This window comes from Lissotriton helveticus, chromosome 4_1 (assembly GCF_964261635.1).
Source record: "Lissotriton helveticus chromosome 4_1, aLisHel1.1, whole genome shotgun sequence".
Lineage (NCBI taxonomy): Eukaryota > Metazoa > Chordata > Amphibia > Caudata > Salamandridae > Lissotriton > Lissotriton helveticus.
Window position 1 is genome coordinate 667597160 of NC_136063.1, and position 25357 is coordinate 667622516.

The 25357-nt window shown below is 44.8% G+C and overlaps 1 protein-coding gene across 1 annotated transcript in view; it reads left to right on the forward strand.

The window, feature by feature from the left end:
- OPRK1 (opioid receptor kappa 1) overlaps positions 1–25357 on the forward strand; it is a 470749-nt gene that overhangs the window by 166987 nt on the left and 278405 nt on the right. The window contains exon 2 of the mRNA XM_078685659.1: positions 7081–7401. Within this exon, the coding sequence (XP_078541785.1) occupies positions 7130–7401 (272 nt within the window). The 5' untranslated portion in view covers positions 7081–7129. The remainder of the gene's footprint in view (positions 1–7080; positions 7402–25357) is intronic.

The following is a 25357-nucleotide window of genomic DNA, read 5'->3' on the forward strand; positions in this document are numbered from 1 at the left end:
CAATGAAATTCCATATATAGTTAGTTGCACTAACTATATATCGTGCACCCGCAATCCACTGCTGATGATGTCACATATTACATCATTCATGACATGGTCAGTGACATCACTGATGACATCACTGATGACATCTCAAATGACATCACTGATGACATCACTGATGACATCTCAAATGACATCAATGATGACATCATGACACACCAATACCAGTTACTACATACGCACTCACTGATTCCTACGTCTACACACACATTCACTCATTCACCCATACAATCACTCATACATACAGTCACTCATTATTACAACACTATCATATGCACTCATACACCTATGCAGACACTCACACACTGCCACTCATCCATGGAGTTACTCACACACATAGTCAGTCCTGTAAAGAATCAATCACACTTCCATTTCCTCATCTATACAGTTAAACACAGAACACCATACTTCAGTGACATCACTGATGACATCACTGATGACATCTCAAATGACATCACTGATGACATCTCAAATGACATCACTGATGACATCATGAAACACCAATACCAGTTACTACATACGCACTCACTGATTCCTACGTCTACACACACATTCACTCATTCACCCATACAATCACTCATACATACAGTCACTCATTATTACAACACTATCATATGCACTCATACACCTAGTCAGTCCTGTGAAGAATCAATCACACTTCGATTTCCTCATCTATACAGTTAAACACAGACCACCATACTTTTTCACACATATACTAACACATACTTACTCTCTTATACAATCACTGATACAAGTACACATTGATATGCACAGAGTCACACACCTCCCAGCCAGCCACACACACACTCAGTCTTCCATACATCCACTCATTCTTCAATATGTAAAACATATTTAAACTTTACAAAAACACAGACACTAGATGATGTCATCAGTGATGTCATTTGAGATGTCATCAGTGATGTCATCAGTGATGTCATTTGAGATGTCATCAGTGATGTCATCAGTGATGTCACTGACCATGTCATGAATGATGTAATATGTGACATCATCAGCAGTGGATTGCGGGTGCACGATATATAGTTAGTGCAACTAACTATATATGGAATTTCATTGGTTTTATGTCAATAAAATGTCCAGCTAACTATATATGGTCTCTAACCTATGGTTTTTTCAGTGAATATATATATATATATATATTAAATAAAGTTTAAAAATAACCCAACCACAAACAGCCTACAGTGACATCAGTCACACCGCAGAAAAACTATTCATAGTTGCACGAAAATAAGTAAAACAAAACATGAATCTTATCAAGCATACACAACTCAAAAAAATCATGAGCACATATGTAGAAGCAGGTATCTGAGAACAAAGGAACATGCCTGGCTACATTGGCCTGAACTCCTGAAACCACCTCCTTCCTACCCACCAACAGGCACATGCAGGTAAAAAATAAATTAAATGTTGCCTTTACTAAAAGGGCATCCACAAACCCCTAACTTTTGTGAGAAATATATAGTACAGTAACCGTGAGAATGTGAAAAAGACATTAAATATACACCTAAGACCTAGTTCAAGAGGGCAGACTTGGCCCAAAAATATTAAAGCAACAACATCATAGTAAAGTGATAAACAAATCAGTACAAAATTCACAAAACAACACACAATAAAATTTAGAAAAAGTGTATTCAATCCGAGGCATCGACCATTGACAAAATGAATGAACATTTTTCCATAAAACGTCAATACCACATGGGCCCCTAATCCAAATGCTAGACCATCCATTAACAAAGATTGAAAACACAAAAAAGAACAAAAATAGTGAAAAAGAGGCATCTGCGCTCTCTCAAACAACAATTTTTCCCCCAAAGTGCTTCACTGAACTTACTTGATTGTTCCCAAAAAGAAAAGATTCCAGGTGAGTGGATGCAGCAGAGATTGCAGGTATAAGGAGAATAAACCTTTCTCTCCAAAATCAAAATCCAAAATGACCAAGAGCTGAACATCTTAAAGGGTCTCCCCAATTGTGGCAGAGGTTACGGCGTCGTGGTGGAGTCTCCGCACTCGGGCCGAATATCCGCAATGAAGATTCTCATTGCAGAAATTCTGCCCTGAGTGCGGAGACTCCCCCACGATTGTGAGGCCACCACCATGAGTGCTGAGGCCCTTTGTGAATCAGGCCCTGAGACTCTATGGCACTGTCTTCCTGTTTAGAAAAATGTGTTTTTGCTCAAAATATTACACAAACGGTCCATTAGGGTAAAAATGCAATGCAAAAATTTAATTTTGAGTTAACTTACTGGTTGCTCACAATCAACACTCTGATGCTTGTAAACAGATTCGGGGTTTGACGCTCAAATATGACCTGAATGGTCCACCCAGGTAAAAAAATCTACCTTAAATGTGTCTACCAACATTACAGGAACTGCTTCTCACGTTGGGATTGATGCTGATTGTGTTCTGATTTGTAGTTTGGCATTCAAAAAGTATCCGAATGGTCCACTTGGGTAAATTTAGGGTTCCATTTTCCTCGGATGCCCTTGCCTGGCCGAGGATGTCTCCACTGCCTCTTTGAATGAACCCTGCAGGTTACCCCTTAGACATCTTTGGTAAGTTGGTTGCAGAGCTGTGCTCTGCTAATTATGTTTATGTTGTTTCTGTCATGGGGTAGGCATATTCTGGGTGGGAGGGTTTGGCTACCTGAAGAATGGTGGATGTCAGCGTGGGTGGGGCGTGGGTCATTGGGGTTTTGGTTTATGTTCATGGGACAGGTGTTGTAGCCCTTATACTTAATCACAACCCTTATTTGTTGCAGTTTACCCACATTTTGGACACTGTGCTCAACAGATTTCTTCTGTTCCGTTCTCTGCCACCTGAAGTAACCCATTCTCCTGCAGGCTTCCACAAGCTTTGCATGTGTGTCACCTGCAAGTGCTTGAACTTGGTTACCTACTTAAATGTAGGCATATTTTGTCATATTTGGACCGACATCGGATTCAACTTGCAATGCTACAGGAGACCCACCTGGCCTCCAAGGGTTCCAACCCCTTGCCAACATAATAGGCATCCTACTGATGCTTCTCCCCATAATTCTCCTACGCCAGGGGTGTGGTACTCTTGGTGAGACGGGGACGCCCATATACCCTGCATGCTTCCATGAAGGATGATCAGGTTAGATATGTGATCACCTGAGATAAGCTACTTTTACATACGATCACCATGGTCAATTGTCATGGCCCTAATATAGATGATTCTGAAAATGGTAATGCTTCCTAAATTATTATACTAGTTCTTCAACATCCCTGGCCAGCTTCTTTCCTCTTTTTTCTGCTATGCTTAAATCTCCCCAGATAAGGCTTGCTTGTGTAGGGGCTCAACCCTGTACTTAATGGGATACTATTACTCTACCCTTTCAGGATGGAGGTTTTGAAGCTCCTGATATAGAGCTTTACCATGTATGTGCTCAGGCACACCCTGCTATTCATTGGTTCAGGCCGACCCCTTTCTTCCTCATGAGGCTATTGAGCAAGGTTATATGGCTCCCATTCCTCCACCTTTGTATATTGGTACTTAGGAGGCTGGATCGGCTTTGACCTGAAATACTGTTGCCTGCACCACCCCGATCTGGCAGAGCCTGTGACGTAAGGTAGGTAAGATCCTCCTTTACTCACTTTGGAATACCATCCTCTGTTACCAGTCACTCATGAAGATCTAAGACGTCATCAACTCAAGTGAGACATATGGCTTGCCGCTGGGGTCATGGGCGGGCCCCCATATGTAAGGATTGCCTCAATAAACTCGTCTATTGTAAGGCCCAATTATCATTTTATGTGGATTTTCTAACACTCTCCTCATGCCCCAGAGACGTTGGCAGCCTCTGCATCTCTCTTTGCACTCACTCCATCCTGCAGTCCATGGCCCATGACGTATATATTTTCTGCTGCATACCTGCCTGTCTGTACTCCCGTGTTGTGTACTCCTGATATTACTGGTGAGGTCCTTTATTCTGGTTTTGTCCTCGATTTGTGTCACTCTCCCATGTCCATGCCATACTGGGATTGCTGTGCTGCTTCTAACATTGCTAGCAATGGAGCTTAGAGATTTGGTCATAATGTCCTAGTGTAATTGGAGTCGTGTCACTAAGTACCTGTATTTTTGTGGAGTGTCAGGGTCACTATTGTGATGGCGTTGTACAATTCGCTGCAAATTAATAAATAAATAATAAAAAAGGGGGGAAATGTTTTCATGTCTTCAATAAATCCATGCATCGCATGTGTGCTAAAGTGCACAGTCCACAGCAAATGTGTAGTTTCTTTCTGAAATGCGCCTTGGCAAATGCTTCCTGCACAAATCCTCTGCTAGCCAGGCCACCCTCACCCTTGCACCGTGGTGGTTGTCACAGAAGACAGGCCAACTAGAGCGACCCTGCAGGCTAACTAGAGCGACCCTGCAGGCTAACTAGAGCGACACAGCAGGGATAACAGCTACAGCCCAACCTTAGTAGATGAGGCTTGTATGGTGCTCCCCTCCTTACACCGTGCAGCGCGACAAATTTGGTTGCGGGGCTGGTTTCTTTAAAAAACAATACTAAATCTGCCCCCTCTTCTGTAACTAAAGATAGTATAAGGGTTTGCAACTTTAGGGTAATTGCATTATCCAGTAGTGTGTGGCTTTGCAATCTCTGTGTGAGTTGCGGTAAGTGACGGCCCTCTCAGAAGGTACCTGTTAATGCTGTACTAAGGACAGAGGGTGAAAAATAACATTATGTACATGGTCTCTGATTAAACTCGCCCACTTAGTACAGCCTGCGAGAATGTGAAAAGTGTTTGCGTGGAGGAACAGCACTGTCATCGTTTAAGGCAAAATGGCTACATCCATTGTAAAAGCACGTCCGTATTATCATCTCGTTATATTTGAATATGAAATGACAGGTTAAAAACAGGACGCCTGACAGTCGTTATCACGAAACCAAGGCTAAGTTCTACGTTTCCCCGCTAGAGAGAAGCGGCGAGGTTTGTGCTGAGTTCCGCGTGCTCCAGGAAACTGCAGAGTGTAATAAAATTCGAGGCAGCCGGGAAGAGCGCCAGCATCACTTTAATAAGTGTGCTGCTCGAACAGCAGTAAAATATAGTAGATGATTCTGAAAATCGCATCTCTAAAAAAATGTAACCAGCGCTAGGATAAGGCTGCAGCAGTAGAAAACAAACATCAAAATTAAAAGCAGTTGTGATGTGCTGACACCTTTAGTACTCGGTCACCACAGCTGTAGAGCCCAGCCTCCCACCACAGCGCTGCGCTCACTATTCCACATTTTGGCTTTCATTCACCCTCTAATACCCGGTATGTTTCTGTGGACGAACCGCGCTAATGAGGGTGTAACAGACAGCTGTGCAGCTCAGATTCATGCCCGAGATTTGAGGTGGATAAACATGATGCCCGGCGGTACGCAGGGCACGGCGGGAGAACAGCTGTGCGTGGCTTCGAAACCGCGCCGTGGGCCCGAGGGGGCGAGGCGGGGGTCTCCCCCTGCACGTATGCTGCAGAGTATGTGCGGTCCCAACTCCCTAGGGTCCACGCTGCTGTCCTACAACGCAGTAAACGGGAACCTGTATGCGGCCAGTGTATAAGTTTGACAGAGCAGTAAGACTCTGCGCCTGTACCCTCGGGAGTTTTGCTTTTTGTGTCCAGCTTGGGGAATGCACCGCACCCAAGGATGGAGAGAAGCTACTACTCGGATTTTCAAGGGACAAAGTGGGGACGGACGGGAGGGAGCGAGACAGCAGGATGGATCTTGTTCTTAAGGCAGTAACGGAACGAGTCAAAGTGGAGGGGGGAGACAGGCAGGGGGAGGGTGGGAGACAGGCAGCTCGGGGAGCAGGGAGGGAAGAGGTGGGAGTTGCGCTGGCGTTGCCTGCTCAGAGCAGCATCCGGCAGCACTCCTGCGCCCCCAGCTCTCAGGAGGGACCAGCGCCGAGCAGAGAACTCGAGGAGCTGGGTGGCCAGACGCCTCTGCCTGTACCTGAAGGGGGAGGTAGCCCCGGATAGGAGCACGCCCTGCAACCTTGCCAGAGCCGCAGCCTTGACCCAAAGGTAATGTAAAGCTTTGCCATTTAAGTCCCTACCACCACCGTTGTACAGGTGTAAATGTGTTTAAGGGATTTTAAAAAGGGGGATTTGGGTATATGCGAGGTGGCTCTCTGTAATGTGAATTTGAATAAAAGTTGCAAGCACGTTTTTTAACGAACTGCCGAAAAAATTCGTATAGTATCTGGGATACTTCTCTAAATTGTTATACATAAAAATGTACTAACCACAGCTAATTACCGATATCTGATAAAATGGTGTTCTGTCTTGAAGGGTTAGCGCAGAGCCCCTTTTTTGCGCCTGCGGTGTGTAAAGTGAATTCATGTTGCCCGATATTTCTCTGAGTTGGTGCTTCAATTTCAGATAGTATAGCTCGGAAACTGTGAACACGGTTCTCCTCTATCTTTTTCTGAGCCGTGATGCTTAAAAATAAAGCGCAATCTCTGAGAAAGGTTAGGTTAAATTAATTCACTTTACGCACTGGAGGCGCCTAAAACAAGTGCTCGGCTCTGCGCCAAAAACTCACTTCTTGATAGGGCCCTCGGGTGTTTGAAAGGGCAGTAAAAGGACGCCTCTCAAACTCATATCAGCATGCCTAGAAGGAATGGGTGAACTGGACAGAGAAGCACGAACATGCGAGCTACACCTGTGCGTGGTGCCATTACACAGGTGTGCAATGGCACATTTAATCAATCTAGCCTTAGCAATGTACTCCTCGGAAGTGTCATCTAATTTATATGCTTGAATACTGCAAAGCATATCGAAAGGTGGGAACAGGGATGCTAATTTAATTTAATCTACATATGTTGGAAGATATCGGCAAACCCCTTTTTTATTCACTATGTATTCACTATTAAACATGACCAATCCAACCCCAGCATTTGGCTCACTGTCCCAAATTGAGTTACTTTACACACTGTTGCTTTTGTGTTCAGTTTGTGATGCCGCGTGATCACCGTCACTCTAGCTGTTTCTCTGCCCTTCACCCCACAGGGTCCTTGCCGTCTCACACGCACAGGACGAGGGCAGGCGGGCGCAGGTTATGGAGTCACCCGTGCAGATTTTCAGAGAGAAAGACGAGATGCGGCGCCTGGCGCCCACCTGCTGCGTCCCAAGCAACTCCAGCATCTGGCCTCTGGGCTGGCACGACTACTATGGGCTCAATAACAGCGAAGAGGCCTGGGAGCTAGGCCATCACCAGGCCAACCACACCAACATGTCCCCCACCATCCCCATTATCATCACCGCGGTCTACTCCATGGTCTTTGTGGTCGGCCTGGTGGGAAACTCCTTGGTCATGTTCGTCATCATCAGGTAAGAAGAGCCGGCATCTTTTCTCCAAGCCACGCGCTTCTCATCACTTCTCATTGGTTGGATTGAAAGGAAGCTTGGGGCCACAGGAGTGTTGTGCTACCGGGGTCCCTGAGTAGTGTTTTGCTGCTGGTGGGGAGCATAGACACTTATATCTGGATGAACTGCGTCTAGCGCTCTGTAATGAAATCGTCCAAAAGCAAGGAGACCCCGGCTAGTTGTGATTACAGCAACCAAGTTCCCAGATTGGGATACAGGGAAGACAATGCAGAAAATACCTGGTAGGCTTTAGAGAAGCATGATGGCGCAGTGCCATCTAGCGGGCCCACTGTGGTTCGTTTGCTGTCATATTCATAAGGAAAGCCTCGCTCCGTCTGGGTGATGCAAAATTGAGTTGAATTTATAGATATTTCTGCCGTGCCTAATTTACACAATTATAATAATGATAAAAATGCTAGGTGAATGGAACTCATATTTTTCTTAGGTGTCTGGAGCTGGAGGTTCCGATTGTCAGGATACCTTTAGGTCAAGGCTGCCCTGTCCTGGTTTTACCCCGTGCCACTTTCTTCTACCACCTAAGCACACCCTTGAAAGTTCATTTTTAATTCCTGCTTGCTTCCTTATTCACTCTTTACTTTTGCTCATTCTTTTTTCCATTTTCTGTCTCTCTTTCTGTTCTGGTTTGAAGTTCTATGATGAAAAATATCTTCCGGTCAGCAAATCTGATAGGCCGATGCCCATCACCGGCAAACAACTGCAGAAATAAAGCACTGCCCGGTGAGGTTGAAGTGGATAGGTCTAGGATCTATTGGGAACGAAGTTCCCAAGTTTTCTTACTTTTATCGAAAAAGTTCCCATATTTTTCAGTAAAGAATAACCGTCGTGCACTAAATGACAATCTTGAGTAGCTGTATGTTAAAACGAAAGAATGTCTCTTGCACTATAAATGCCAGTTTAATTTGCATTTGTATTAATTTAAGGTGTGTGCCGTATATTCTACACGCAGAAGAGTTAAGGGCCAACCACATAGTTACAAAATATATATTTTTTCTTTAAAGTTATGCATTTGAACCTGCCCCTTATTTACTGGCCTCGCCTCCATGTGTGCTCAGGATGACAGATCCCATACTTTTTAATTCACTTCGACCACTAACTACTAGTGTATACTTACTCAAATGTTAGTAAATATCGAGTTTTATGTAGTTTTTTTTCCTTTTGATTGTGGAATGGGATGGACGAACTGGGGAGACGTTCATTTTCGCGAAAATACGTTTTTCAAATCACTTAATTTGGAAAGTGCTAATAATGATAGGCTGTCAGAGGAGATTGAAAGCATAGGCGAAAGTGAGGATGAGAATACATTCAATGGCACCTTCCATACAAGCAGCACTCAGCATGCAATGAGCACAGATAGCTCAGTTCAACGGCTAAAACGATGAACCTCGAAGCTGGGGGTCTGGGGTGGAGGCTCGGCAGGGACGCTCAACATCCTGTGAATCTAGGGGCAAATCACTGCGTTTTCCTTGTAACTGTTGAGCTCTTTCCTGTGATATTCTCATTTCGCTGAATATGCATTCTCATACTTGAGAACGATCTGCACTAATTATTTTTAATGGACTGTGCCTTTTGCAAATCGTATGTTATGAGCTGTATTTATGGTAATGAGGGAAGGGGGCAGAGTTGACTCACTAAATCACATTTATTTTGACGCAGTTTCCGAGTTCCTAGCAGAGCGTGACTGACTATTGTATTTTTCGGTGCCATTAGTTCCTTCAGTTTGACTCATTTGTCCCCTTTTCAAGCAAAGTGTACGAGTCGATTTGGAATACAACATGTTCCCCTTTGTACCTTATCTCCAGGGTGTTAAAACCGGCGAGAGCAAAGTTCCATGCTGTCATTTCGAACACCAATTGGAATACTGCTCTGTATGGTAAGGCCCCTCCCAATCCTCGGTCCCTCTGCTGCTGATCTCAAAGATTAAAGCCATCCCATGAGGCGCAGGGTCAGACTGATTTGCATATAGCCATGTCTGAACTGGGGTGGCAGAGTGGGCTAAAGAACGGTGATGGATCAAACCCAGATCTTTTGACTGGGTGTGAGTGTTTGAATGGTTCAGATGCTCCGTCCATCACCACCCCCTTTTGTACCGATCTCAAAGATTGGCACCACAGGAGAAGAGAAGGGAACCCTTGTACAACACGAGCTCAACTCTTCCGGCACAATCTCTTTACCTGTATTTTAAAACTAACATATGCCTGATGTCCTGTCATACACGTCCACCCCACCTCTCACAGGTCATCTTTTCCGACCTCTCACAGGTCATCTTCTCCGACCTCTCGCAGGTTTCTTCATTGATTTCTCGCATTCTCCGACCTCTCACAGGTCTCTTCTCTGATCTCTTGTAGGTCTCTTCTCTGACTCTCTGACCTCTCGCAGGTCTCTTCTCTGACCTCTCGCAGGTCTTTTCTCTGAACTCTCGTAGGTCTCCTCTTTCGACCTCTCGCAGGTGTCTTCTCTGACCTCTCGCAGGTCTTTTCTCTGAACTCTCGTAGGTCTCCTCTTTCGACCTCTCGCAGGTGTCTTCTCTGACCTCTCGCAGGTCTTTTCTCTGAACTCTCGTAGGTCTCCTCTTTCGACCTCTCGCAGGTGTCTTCTCTGACCTCTCGCAGGTCTTTTCTCTGAACTCTCGTAGGTCTCCTCTTTCGACCTACTGCAGGTCTCTTCTCTGACCTCTCGCAGGTCTTTTCTCTGAAATCTCGTAGGTCTCTGCTTTCGACCTACTGCAGGTCTCTTCTCTGACCTCTCGCAGGTCTCTTCTCTGACCTCTTGCAGGTCTCTTCTCTGATATCTCGTAGGTCTCCTCTTTCGACCTCTCGCAGGTCTCTTCTCTGACCTCTCGCAGGTCTCTTCTCTGACCTCTCGCAGGTCTCTTCTCTGACCTCTCGCAGGTCTTTTCTCTGAAATCTCGTAGGTCTCCGCTTTCGACCTACTGCAGGTCTCTTCTCTGACCTCTCGCAGGTCTCTTCTCTGACCTCTTGCAGGTCTCTTCTCTGATATCTCGTAGGTCTCCTCTTTCGACCTCTCGCAGGTCTCTTCTCTGACCTCTCGCAGGTCTCTTCTCTGACCTCTCGCAGGTCTCTTCTCTGACCTCTCGCAGGTCTTTTCTCTGAACTCTCGTAGGTCTCCTCTTTCGACCTCTCGCAGGTCTCTTCTCTGACCTCTCGCAGGTCTCTTCTCTGACCTCTCGCAGGTCTCTTCTCTGACCTCTCGCAAGTCTTTTCTCTGAACTCTCGTAGGTCTCCGCTTTCGAGCTACTGCAGGTCTCTTCTCTGACCTCTCGCAGGTCTCTTCTCTAACCTCTCGCAGGTCTCTTCTCTGACCTCTCGCAGGTCTCTGCTCTGACCTCTCGCAGGTCTTTTCTCTGAACTCTCGTAGGTCTCCGTTTTCGACCTACTGCAGGTCTCTTCTCTGACCTCTCGCCGGTCTCTTCTCTGACCTCTCGCAGGTCTCTGCTCTGACCTCTCGCAGGTCTTTTCTCTGAAATCTCGTAGGTCTCCGCTTTCGACCTACTGCAGGTCTCTTCTCTGACCTCTCGCAGGTCTCTTCTCTGACCTCTTGCAGGTCTCTTCTCTGATATCTCGTAGGTCTCCTCTTTCGACCTCTCGCAGGTCTCTTCTCTGACCTCTCGCAGGTCTCTTCTCTGACCTCTCGCAGGTCTCTTCTCTGACCTCTCGCAGGTCTTTTCTCTGAAATCTCGTAGGTCTCCGCTTTCGACCTACTGCAGGTCTCTTCTCTGACCTCTCGCAGGTCTCTTCTCTGACCTCTTGCAGGTCTCTTCTCTGATATCTCGTAGGTCTCCTCTTTCGACCTCTCGCAGGTCTCTTCTCTGACCTCTCGCAGGTCTCTTCTCTGACCTCTCGCAGGTCTCTTCTCTGACCTCTCGCAGGTCTCTTCTCTGACCTCTCGCAGGTCTTTTCTCTGAACTCTCGTAGGTCTCCTCTTTCGACCTCTCGCAGGTCTCTTCTCTGACCTCTCGCAGGTCTCTTCTCTGACCTCTCGCAGGTCTCTTCTCTGACCTCTCGCAAGTCTTTTCTCTGAACTCTCGTAGGTCTCCGCTTTCAACCTACTGCAGGTCTCTTCTCTGACCTCTCGCAGGTCTCTTCTCTAACCTCTCGCAGGTCTCTTCTCTGACCTCTCGCAGGTCTCTGCTCTGACCTCTCGCAGGTCTTTTCTCTGAACTCTCGTAGGTCTCCGCTTTCGACCTACTGCAGGTCTCTTCTCTGACCTCTCGCCGGTCTCTTCTCTGACCTCTCGCAGGTGTCTTCTCTGACCTCTCGCAGGTCTTTTTTCTGAACTCTCATAGGTCTCCTCTTTCGAGCTCTTGCAGGTCTCTTCTCTTGAGGATGCACCCCTTGCACCTCAAGGCTATGCCGACATGGAACTCTCTTCAGCCTCCACTCAGGCAAGCTTTGCAGGGTCTATCACACCCTGTAACAACATGGGCCCTCTTCCTCGTAGGGCTCTCACTCTCGAGCTCCAGCCTGGACTGTCAGGTTCTCGGACGCGGTCTTCGGTGCACTTCAGACTTTTGTACCTTCAGTCCTTCACTTGTGGGTGCTCCTTCTGCTGACGCCTTGCTCACCCTCTTCCTCCTCTGGCTATGGCATCCTTTCACCCCTGGGAGCGCAGTCACCACTCTCCTCCTCAACGCAGTGGTGTTACACAACTGCAGTGGACACTCAAAGCCCAGCTTTCCCTCCTGAAATCTTATCTCTTGTTTGGGGTCTCTTTGCTCCTGGGTGCTGCCACCAGCTTCAACCATGTGCCAGGTAACATTCAAAGCGATGCAGGCCTTTCCTTTCCCTCAGGTGTCCTGTACTGCTACAGTGAACACTTTTGGCCACTAGGTGTTACTGCTCTCCTCCTCATAGGCCCTAGAAGCATTTTCCCCTTGGTGCTCACTCGCTGATTGGCGATGTAGTCCTCCAGGCAAACAGAGCACAGTGAAGGTCTTTGCGGGGCTGCACACTTACACAAGACAGCTTCATCATTTACTTCACTGATTTCTTATTTATTTATTTATTTTTCAGCCACTGAGTGCAGTACTTCTCTCATTTCAGGCACAAGCTCCCACCACACAGACGCTGTGGGCCTTTCCTCCCAAACCTAATTTCTCTTCTGGCATGACTAGCCCCATGCTCATTAGATTGGTTCGCACATGGCTGGGTCCAAACTGGTGTGGCGTAGTGGGAAAAAGAACAATGGATTTAACGCAGCTCTCTTGACTGGGGGAGAATGTTTAAATCATTCAGCATTCCGTTCATCATTTGTTGCAGTTACATTTTTCACCCTAAATGGGATGGGTATGCCCAGAAGTGGGTCCTTTGCTCACTGTGCAACTGGATTCAAGCTAGCCTGGAGGATGAAGTGTGACATACCCCGAAACCGGCCCCAGTATGGTTGTTTCTGGTCCAGGGAAAACCTGGCTTGGCAGTTCGGTCTGGACTGTTCCTATGAGGCACAGGCACAAGACTGATTTGCATATGCCTGGGTCCAAACTGGGTTGGCGTATTGGGCAAAAGAACAATGGATTTAACCCAGATCTCTTGACTTGGTGAGAATGTTTGAATCATTCAGCATTCTGTCCATCATTTGTTGCAGTTACACTTTTCACCCTAAGTGGGATAGGTATGCCCAGACGTTGGTCCCTTGCTCACTGTGCCACTGGATTCAAGTCAGCCTGGCTGATGAAGGGTGACATACCCTGAAACCAGTCCTAGGATGCTTGTTTCCGGTCAAGGGAGTACCGGGCTTGGCAGTTCGGTGTGGACTGTTCCCAAGAGACACAGGATCAAGATTGATTTCCATATGGCTGGATCCAAACCGGGGTGGCGTAGTGGGCAAAAGAACAATGGATTTAACCCAGATATCTTGACTGGGGGAGAATGTTTGAATCAGTCAACATTCCGTCCAACATTTGTTGCAGTTACACTTTCCGTCTTAAGTGGGATGGGTGGGCCAGACATGGGTTCCTTGCTCACTGTGCCACTGGATTCAAGCTAGCATGGCTGATGAAGGGTGACATACCCTGAAACTGGTCCCAGGATGCTTGTTTCCAGTACAAGGAGGACCTGGCTTGTTAGTTCTGTCTGAACTGTTCCCATGAGGCACAGGGTCAAGACTGATTTGCATATGGCTGGGTCCAAACTGGGGTGGCGTAGTGGGCACAATATCAATGGATTGAACCCAGATCTCTTGACTGGGGGCGAATGTTGGCATCATTCAGCATTTTGTCCATCATTTGTTGCAGTTACACATTGGATTTTCAGCCGCAGCGACCTGCCCTGTGCTGCAAGCCTGTTTAATTTTGCATTATGCCCCTTTAACGGTCTAGACAGATCATGGAGCCTCGTGCTTCCTCTGGATGGCCCTGCCACTATGTCCCTTGCCCTGCCTGCTCCTTTCCCAGGTGCACCTGGGCAGACCACACCTCTTCCTCCAACGCAGGAGTCTCTTGTCGAGGCAAAGTGATGGGGTAGCGCAGTGCACTGCTGGGGGCAGCAGAGCCAATCTCCAATTTTGCTAGCCACACTGCCCTTACTTTCCTCATGGGCGTGGCACCGTTGCTGAATGCCGATACTTGTCTACACGAGGGGGGAGACCTCCTGTAGAGCAGTGGCACTTCTTCCCTCTATGTAACTTTTTTCTTCTTTTCTTTTTTTAATGTCCTCATTTGCCTATGAAAAATCCTTCCATAGAACGTGCTAGAGTTTTCCTTCTCCTTTGCTGGAAGAAAACGGTTCAACCGATACCACCCTTCAATTGTGAATCTTACTTCTGTACACCATTATCCTCCAAGCAGACTCTGCCCAATAGGAAAAGTGCCAGCAGAAGCGAGGTAGGCTTAATCATCGGACCCCTCATCTGCTCTTTCTCTTCCTACTTCTAACCACTTGGTTAGTGGTGGCCAAAATTCATATCTTTTCTTCCCATGACCCGACATATCTAATCTAGCAATATTCTTACCGATAGTACACAGTCCTTATAGTGGGGGGGTGGGTTAGGTCTACCCATTTCCTGCATATATCCCTGTGTGCCAATAGTATTGCATAGAATATCAGTTTTGATTGCTCTCTGTTACCTTTTAACTGTACATCCAGAAATAAAATAAAAAACAAAGATATGCTTACCTGAAGTTGTATCTTCAGGATATTAGATAAAGTTTTACTCATGTTCTCCCAAAATGGCTGAATCTTGGGGCAATTCATATACATGTGTACATCATCTTCTTTCAATTTTCCACGTTTCAGACATGCCATCTCTCCTCCTTTCCCAAATACCGATAATCTTAATGGAGTCCAATATGCCCTATGGATTGAAAACAGATGGTTCCTTCTTAAATAGACGGGTTTTACTACTTTATACACCATAGTCATAGATACTTGCCATAAGTTCTCCAGCGAAGGCTCCGGCAGGAATTTTCCTCACAGCTCCAGCGTCAATGTGAACCTCCCATCTGTCGTGTGAATCATCAGCCAATACCAGACTGAAATTTCTCTCTTCATGCATATTCCCAACATCAGATTCTCTTCAAATTCATTTGGTCCCCCTATCATCGTACTGTAGGGTTGGTACCATCTCTGAATCTGGAGGATTTTGAATCTCAACACCACGTTGGCCGTCCTTTCTCTGCTCATCTCCCATGGTATCAAATGTCATTTATTCATTAAATGTTCCCATCTCAATATGCCCACTTCCCATAGTGAACTCGCTAACTTATCTTTTGTTCAGTCAGGCGAACCTACGGGTCCCAAATTGGGGCCAGACTTCCAAAATAAGGTAACTTTAAGTTTCTTTTAATCCTGTAACATTTCTCTGCCATGCCCCGTAATATTTTCAGTCTGACTTTTTTGAAGTATTTGGAATCTGTGTACTTATGCAAAAAAACAAACTCCCCTCCATTCACATACTTAACATTTCCGCAAAGATTCTACCTATTTCTGAGCACCTAAGTCTATCCAGGAGCATTTTCCCATTGTTCAGCAAGAACGCCCAATAATAGAATTGCAAGACTGGTAACGCTAGACCCCCTTTCTCTAATTTCCTTCTCAGCTTCTTCCAAGCTATACAAGGCCTTTTTGATGACCACATAAAACTACTGATATGGCCTTACAACTTTCCAAACTACTCCTTCTTGAAGGGTATAAGGATTGAATTAAATAAAAAAGTGAACTTTGGGAGAATAACCATTTTCACCAAATTTACTCGGCCGCAAATGGTTAGAGGCAGATGTGACCAATTTGCCATCAAGTTACACACTTCCCTCTTAATTTTGTAAAAGTTTTCCTTAGAAAGTTTGGTGATACCCGGCATAATCTTAATCCCTAAGTACCTCATCTCCCTCTTATCCTTTTCTTTTCCCTTTTCGGTGTTCCAGGCCATTATCTCTGTCTTTCCCCTGATGATCTCATATCACGAGATCTTACCAAAGTCCACTGTCAATCCCATAACTTGATTCATGGGCTTCTGCAAATGGGTCATATAAATCAAAAGGTCATCAGCGTATAAAGCTAATTTCTTCTCCCAACCTTTAAATCTTTTCAATATGGGCCACGCAGGAGGTCACAACCAGCCTCAGAAGTGCCTCAGTGAGGCGAGGGTAGTACTTTCTACTGAGGCTGTAACCTATTTACACTGCTGCACGTCCAAGAGCGGCTCACTTTACCCTCGACTGCTCCAGCCCCACCGCGAGCGCCTCTAACCTCACGAGTTGCGTGGGGGCTGGAGGTGAAGACGGGAGAACCTCCATTTCTTGGTCTCGCTATGCAGGCGGCCCAGACTGGATTCAGGGGTGCTGACAGGCATTCGTCCTTAAGGCCATGGACAGCCTCATATCTTCAGGCACATCCAAGTGACTGAGATCCTGACCACTATTACTCCCTCAATTCACTGCAGCTGACCGGCACAGCTTGCAGATGCCTGAGCAGGTACGTAGCATCGGTACGATCAAGGCGCTGCTGTTGCTCTTTGTCCTCACTTTGCCCTCCGGACCAGACATGCTACTTCACCAAACAGGCTATTCTGATGATCTGACTCGGACCCTCTGGCTCACCACTTGCCCAGTGGCTCACTGGGGACAGACATTTCCTGCTCTGCTACAGTGTCACCACTGGTAGGGGGTACATTCAACACAGGCCATGCTCTCCCCCTTATCCACCATCAAGGCGCTTGCACATACGGGTCACCCGCTCGGCGACAATGTAAAGGGTTGGGGTCCTAGGTCCCCATATACTGATAATAAAGACACACCACACAGATAGATTGTATCTGGAACTGGACCAGGGCACATGTGCCAGGCCTGTTTTATTTCTATAGGTAGGGGGGTTTTGTCCTACGGGTCCTGGCTGGACAACGTACATTAATAAAGAAGAAAAAGTGCCAGGGCTCGAGTTTTAACCACCAGAGCTTATTTATTCAGCTGGTGTATACCTTCCTTTCATTATTTCCAGAAGGTACGCATTTGTCATTGTTTCAACTTTTCAAAACATATTTACATTTTTAGACAAAGGATGAGACATTCCTTTTACTGTAGAGACAACATTTCATACATTGAAAATGCTTGCAATATATTCAAACATAAAACAAATCAGAAAGAATTCATGAATGGTTACACTTTCACTATTTCATGCAAAACAAACAATAAATCATGGACACCTCAGCTTATTCGAGTATTTTAAAATACATTGCCCTATGTTATTATGCGCCACTTAAAGCAGCCAAATAGCCGACGCGTTTCCAAACCCTTCTTTTAGTTAATAGGGTTCTTCCTCAGGGCTGGGCTGTATACCTGTGGTGTGAAATTAAGGGACATTTAGTATCTCCTTTCTCCCAAAAATCTTAAATTACTTAGTCATCCGGAAAAAACCTTTGTTGGATTTTTACCTTGTCTCACGATATTGTGGACTGCTGTTCTCAAATGGGGGGCATCGGGTAAACTTGATTTTTCACCATTACCTAAACAGGGTTAAAGGTTGGTGATTCGTATGAGTATTGAAAATTCTGGCACTTGTTAACGTGTTTGGTGTCTCAGTTTAAGGACGCGCTGGCACCTACTTGTTTTGTCTTCTTCTACTCGGTCGCTAACTCGGAGTAACCTTTAAGGGCAGTCGATCGCATGTTCCACCACTTTCTTTCTGTGTGATGCAAGATTTTGAAATTAATCCCAAATCGGAACCAGTACCCGACTTTTGCACACATTCGTGTTATAATCTTGCTTACTTGTGTGGGACGCGGCGGAAGACCCAGGCACTGCTACATTTCAATATAGTCGTGGGGGCGGTTATGAATCATTGTCGGTTTCAAAATTCTGTGGAGGAGAGACACCAATGAATACCATTGCTTGGCGGTCGTATCTATTATCTTTCAGCGCTTCATTTCGATTGCTGCAGATGTTCTTACCTATGTCTCTGTATCTTTGAGGCAGTGCTCGGGGTTCTGTCGGTCCGCGTGCTGTTCACTCGTCTGTTGCTATTCAAGTGAAATTTTGGAGTGGAACTCGGTTTCCTGTTTATGTATGCTGCTAGGCATTGTGGGATTTGTAGTTTTTGTGAACTGATCACACTTTCTTGGATAATCCTGTGTTGGATTTACGGGTGACTGACAAGGGGTGCGGCGCAGTAGTTACATCTCTTTATTGAGTGTGTCTAAAACACAAAGGTGGGGTTCACAGGGGGCTCAATAATAAGATCTTTGTAGTTCAGACATTTCGTTCAAGCCATCCATCACGCAATTGAATTTCCAAAATTAGATAGGCTTCTTTTTTCAGTAGCATGCATGGCATCGATGTTTCCTCCTCTTGGAGGAACTTTTATAGCTTGTAGTACTGTCCATTTGAAATCTATCTCATTGTGGTTGTGCTCAACGAAGTGCTGTACCATTGGTGCGGACAGCACTTTGTTCTTAATTCTAGACCTGTGTTGGGCTATTCGTTGGTTGGCTTTTTGGGTGGTTTTCCCAATGTACAGCTTGGGACAAGGGCACATAACTGCGTATATCACGTTGGTTGTAGTTGCAGTTTGAGAATCCTTTATGTGTCCATTTGAATGTTTTGAATTGAAATTCTTCGCCTTCTATTGTATTGGGGCAAGAAGCACACGTACCACATTTATGGTGGCCTGTTATGGGCGGTAGTTTCCACAAGGTGCGCAAGTCAGTTTTTACTTGGCTGACTCCCAGGTCAGCTCTTACAATATGCTGTGCAATGCTTCTATTTTTCTTTAAAGCAAACAATGGCTTCTCCATTGGAATTTCTGAGTTCTGGATCAGATGCCAATTCTTTAAAATGATGGACTTCAACTTATTAGTGTAAGGCCCAAATGTGGTGACACATACCGGCCTTTCAAGAGGTTTGATGTCTTTGTTTGTTGTCAATAATTCCTCTCGTGGGGTGTGCCATGCTCGTGTGGTTGAGTGTTTTAATAATTTGGGCGGATAGCCCCTCTGTAGTAGTTGATCCCTAAGTATTTGAGAATGGGTTAAAAAATCTTCCTTCCTTGAACAATTCCGTCGGATTCTCAACATTTGTCCATATGGCAAATTGGATTTTAGACTTTTCGGGTGGTAGCTTGCATAGTGCAAGATTGTGTTCTTGTCTGTGTCTTTACGATGTAGGGTAGTTGTTAATTTATTTTCATAGGGAAAAACCACCACATCAAGAAAAGTGAGAGATGTTCGACTGCATGTCATTGTAAATTTTATATCTGGATGTCTGGTGTTAAGCCACTGGTGGAATTGGGCAAGCATTTCTTCAGACCCTATCCATTGGCACCAGATATCATCTATGAAACGATACCATTTGGTTATGTTTAGCTGAAATGGGTTATTGTGGTAGATGAAGCGCTCCTCATACAGGGACATGAAGAGCACCGCCATTTCCGGGGCATAAGGACACCCCATGGCGGTGCCCTTCACCTGCACGTAGAACGCGTCCAAGAACCGGAAGTAGTTCCTTTTGAGTGCTATTCTCGCTAAGTCAATAATGAAGTCTGTGGGGACTCTGTGTGGTCGGGGTCGTGTGTCAAGATAGTATTCCATTGCTTCAAGTCCCTCCTGTTGGGGGATTTGGGTGTATAAAGAGGTGACATCAAAGGATACCATCAGTTCTTGAGTTCCGTCAAATGGGGTCCCTTCAATCTTATTAATGAAATCCCTTGTGTCTTTAAGGTATGATGTTACTTGAGGCAAAAAGGGTTTTAGGAATACATCCACATATTTCGCTAATGGTTCTAATACTGAATCACACCCGGAGACTATAGGCCTTCCGGGTGGTTCAGACAAGCTCTTGTGAATCTTTGGTAGAAAATAAATCACTGGAATACGTGGACTTTTTTTGTCTAGATATTGGAATTCCTTCATTCCAAGTATCCCCTTTTCCCGACCCTCTGTCAGTTTTGTCTGAATCTCAGCTTTTATTTGTGAAGTTGGATCTTCTTTAACTTCTCGATACCAGTCGGTGTTTTTAATTTGGCTGTTAGCTTCAGCAATGTATTTGTCTCTGTCCCAGACCACCAGTGCACCCCCTTTGTCAGCGGGTTTTAACACTATGGTATCATCATCGCGTAAGTTGTTCAAAGCCATTTCTTGATCTCTACTGATGTTCCTCTTGAGGAACACTTTTTGTTTGCTCAATTGTGTGATGGAGGATAGAACGATCTGTTCAAAGGCAATTATTTCCTTGGGAATATTATACGTTGGGGGAACAAATGTGGATTTGTTGGATAGATTAGAGGGTTCAATAACTCTAGTGTCTTCTCTGTTATGGAAAAATGCCTTTAGTCTCAGTTTGCGACAAAACTCTAATGCTTCAATTTTTAGATGCGTCAGGTCAGTGTGGGTTGTTGGCACAAACTTAAGTCCTAATTCCAAAACAGTTTTTTCATGTGTAGTTAAAACTCTGTTTGAGATATTCACAATGGAGGTCGGATTTATGTTTTGTATTGGGTTCTTCGTGTTCGCATTTCCCATGGTTGGGGCTGCGGTTTGAATCTGACTCTTCCTCTGCCTTCGCCTTTCTCTAAAAAAGGATTTCTTTTAGAAGGTCCCTCCCTGGGGTCTGAATCGTTAGCCGATTCTGAGGATGAACTCTCTGAAAACGTTAGAAATCTGTTTTTCGACCTCCCCTGATATTGTGATAACGCTCGTCGGGATTCTGTTTGGGTATAATAATCCTCCTTGAGGTATGGATAAACTGATTCGATTTTGAAAGCCTTAACGTCTTTGTCGAATTTATTGGACCTGAAGTTATTGGTATTGTCTCTAAATGGGCAATTTCCTTATTGATCTTTTCGAGTAGAGTTTTAGCTTCGTCAACAGTGTGGTTATCCTCAATAGCTTTAATCAATCCCTCTATCTCCTCCTGTTCTTTCTCACAAATTCTCTTCGCTGTTTCAACAGTGTGGACCATGAGGTCTCTGCTACACTTCGTCGCTATATAACTGAAGCCCTTTTTGTATAGTGGGTCCTCTGTGAACACCACCGGTACGTTCTTTACTTGAAGTCCCCAAGGGATGGTACCTGCCTTGAGGTGTTCAAACAAAAAATGCCCGTGCAATTCTGTGCGTGTGTGTTTTTTATGTAATCTTAGTAATTTGTCACTCTCGTTTTGTTGTTGTGCATTTGTGCTGAGTTTAATTGAGGAGAACGGAGAAGGTCCCGAAATCAAATTCTTTATGTGTGTCTCAGAAAAGGAAAGGGTTTCGTCCTCTGACATGTTCCAACAGGTTATTTTCTATAACCCGTTGTAGTAATTACTTAACAAGTTTTCAACTTCTGTGTCTAGAGACCCACGCAGGCTGGTGGCTGCTCTTTTTACGTCTATAGGTAGGGGGGTTTTGTCCTACGGGTCCTGGCTGGACAACGTACATTAATAAAGAAGAAAAAGTGCCAGGGCTCGAGTTTTAACCACCAGAGCTTATTTGTTCAGCTGGTGTATACCTTCCTTTCATTATTTCCAGAAGGTACGCATTTGTCATTGTTTCAACTTTTCAAAACATATTTACATTTTTAGACAAAGGATGAGACATTCCTTTTACTGCAGAGACAACATTTCATACATTGAAAATGCTTGCAATATATTCAAACATAAAACAAATCAGAAAGAATTCATGAATGGTTAAAGTTCTTTATTAATGTACGTTGTCCAGCCCGGACCCGTAGGACAAAACCCCCCTACCTATAGACGTAAAAAGAGCAGGCACCAGCCTGCGTGGGTCTCTAGACACAGAAGTTGAAAACTTGTTAAGTAATTACTACAACGGGTTATAGAAAATAACCTATTGGAACATGTCAGAGGACGAAACCCTTTCCTTTTCTGAGACACACATAAAGAATTTGATTTCGGGACCTTCTCCGTTCTCCTCAATTAAACTCAGCACAAATGCACAACAACAAAACGAGAGTGACAAATTACTAAGATTACATAAAAAACACACACGCACAGAATTGCACGGGCATTTTTTGTTTGAACACCTCAAGGCAGGTACCATCCCTTGGGGACTTCAAGTAAAGAACGTACCGGTGGTGTTCACAGAGGACCCACTATACAAAAAGGGCTTCAGTTATATAGCGACGAAGTGTAGCAGAGACCTCATGGTCCACACTGTTGAAACAGCGAAGAGAATTTGTGAGAAAGAACAGGAGGAGATAGAGGGATTGATTAAAGCTATTGAGGATAACCACACTGTTGACGAAGCTAAAACTCTACTCGAAAAGATCAATAAGGAAATTGCCACATTTAGAGACAATACCATTAACTTCAGGTCCAATAAATTCGACAAAGACGTTAAGGCTTTCAAAATCGAATCAGTTTATCCATACCTCAAGGAGGATTATTATACCCAAACAGAATCCCGACGAGCGTTATCACAATATCAGGGGAGGTCGAAAAACAGATTTCTAACGTTTTCAGAGAGTTCATCCTCAGAATCGGCTAACGATTCAGACCCCAGGGAGGGACCTTCTAAAAGAAATCCTTTTTTAGAGAAAGGCGAAGGCAGAGGAAGAGTCAGATTCAAACCGCAGCCCCAACCATGGGAAATGCGAACACGAAGAACCCAATACAAAACATAAATCCGACCTCCATTGTGAATATCTCAAACAGAGTTTTAACTACACATGAAAAAACTGTTTTGGAATTAGGACTTAAGTTTGTGCCAACAACCCACACTGACCTGACGCATCTAAAAATTGAAGCATTAGAGTTTTGTCGCAAACTGAGACTAAAGGCATTTTTCCATAACAGAGAAGACACTAGAGTTATTGAACCCTCTAATCTATCCAACAAATCCACATTTGTTCCCCCAACGTATACTATTCCCAAGGAAATAATTGCCTTTGAACAGATCGTTCTATCCTCCATCACACAATTGAGCAAACAAAAAGTGTTCCTCAAGAGGAACATCAGTAGAGAACAAGAAATGGCTTTGAACAACTTACGCGATGATGATACCATAGTGTTAAAACCCGCTGACAAAGGGGGTGCACTGGTGGTCTGGGACAGAGACAAATACATTGCTGAAGCTAACAGCCAAATTAAAAACACCGACTGGTATCGAGAAGTTAAAGAAGATCCAACTTCACAAATAAAAGCTGAGATTCAGACAAAACTGACAGAGGGTCGGGAAAAGGGGATACTTGGAATGAAGGAATTCCAATATCTAGACAAAAAAAGTCCACGTATTCCAGTGATTTATTTTCTACCAAAGATTCACAAGAGCTTGTCTGAACCACCCGGAAGGCCTATAGTCTCCGGGTGTGATTCAGTATTAGAACCATTAGCGAAATATGTGGATGTATTCCTAAAACCCTTTTTGCCTCAAGTAACATCTTACCTTAAAGACACAAGGGATTTCATTAATAAGATTGAAGGGACCCCATTTGACGGAACTCAAGAACTGATGGTATCCTTTGATGTCACCTCTTTATACACCCAAATCCCCCAACAGGAGGGACTTGAAGCAATGGAATACTATCTTGACACACGACCCCGACCACACAGAGTCCCCACAGACTTCATTATTGACTTAGCGAGAATAGCACTCAAAAGGAACTACTTCCGGTTCTTGGACGCGTTCTACGTGCAGGTGAAGGGCACCGCCATGGGGTGTCCTTATGCCCCGGAAATGGCAGTGCTCTTCATGTCCCTGTATGAGGAGCGCTTCATCTACCACAATAACCCATTTCAGCTAAACATAACCAAATGGTATCGTTTCATAGATGATATCTGGTGCCAATGGATAGGGTCTGAAGAAATGCTTGCCCAATTCCACCAGTGGCTTAACACCAGACATCCAGATATAACATTTACAATGACATGCAGTCGAACATCTCTCACTTTTCTTGATGTGGTGGTTTTTCCCTATGAAAATAAATTAACAACTACCCTACATCGTAAAGACACAGACAAGAACACAATCTTGCACTATGCAAGCTACCACCCGAAAAGTCTAAAATCCAATTTGCCATATGGACAAATGTTGAGAATCCGACGGAATTGTTCAAGGAAGGAAGATTTTTTAACCCATTCTCAAATACTTAGGGATCAACTACTACAGAGGGGCTATCCTCCCAAATTATTAAAACACTCAACCACACGAGCATGGCACACCCCATGAGAGGAATTATTGACAACAAACAAAGACATCAAACCTCTTGAAAGGCCGGTATGTGTCACCACATTTGGGCCTTACACTAATAAGTTGAAGTCCATCATTTTAAAGAATTGGCATCTGATCCAGAACTCAGAAATTCCAATGGAGAAGCCATTGTTTGCTTTAAAGAAAAATAGAAGCATTGCACAGCATATTGTAAGAGCTGACCTGGGAGTCAGCCAAGTAAAAACTGACTTGCGCACCTTGTGGAAACTACCGCCCATAACAGGCCACCATAAATGTGGTACGTGTGCTTCTTGCCCCAATACAATAGAAGGCGAAGAATTTCAATTCAAAACATTCAAATGGACACATAAAGGATTCTCAAACTGCAGAACAACCAACGTGATATACGCAGTTATGTGCCCTTGTCCCAAGCTGTACATTGGGAAAACCACCCAAAAAGCCAACCAACGAATAGCCCAACACAGGTCTAGAATTAAGAACAAAGTGCTGTCCGCACCAATGGTACAGCACTTCGTTGAGCACAACCACAATGAGATAGATTTCAAATGGACAGTACTACAAGCTATAAAAGTTCCTCCAAGAGGAGGAAACATCGATGCCATGCTACTGAAAAAAGAAGCCTATCTAATTTTGAAATTCAATTGCGTGATGGATGGCTTGAACGAAATGTCTGAACTACAAAGATCTTATTATTGAGCCCCCTGTGAACCCCACCTTTGTGTTTTAGACACACTCAATAAAGAGATGTAACTACTGCGCCGCACCCCTTGTCAGTCACCCGTAAATCCAACACAGGATTATCCAAGAAAGTGTGATCAGTTCACAAAAACTACAAATCCCACAATGCCTAGCAGCATACATAAACAGGAAACCGAGTTCCACTCCAAAATTTCACTTGAATAGCAACAGACGAGTGAACAGCACGCGGACCGACAGAACCCCGAGCACTGCCTCAAAGATACAGAGACATAGGTAAGAACATCTGCAGCAATCGAAATGAAGCGCTGAAAGATAATAGATACGACCGCCAAGCAACGGTATTCATTGGTGTCTCTCCTCCACAGAATTTTGAAACCGACAATGATTCATAACCGCCCCCACGACTATATTGAAATGTAGCAGTGCCTGGGTCTTCCGCCGCGTCCCACACAAGTAAGCAAGATTATAACACGAATGTGCGCAAAAGTCGGGTACTGGTTCCGATTTGGGATTAATTTCAAAATCTTGCATCACACAGAAAGAAAGTGGTGGAACATGCGATCGACTGCCCTTAAAGGTTACTCCGA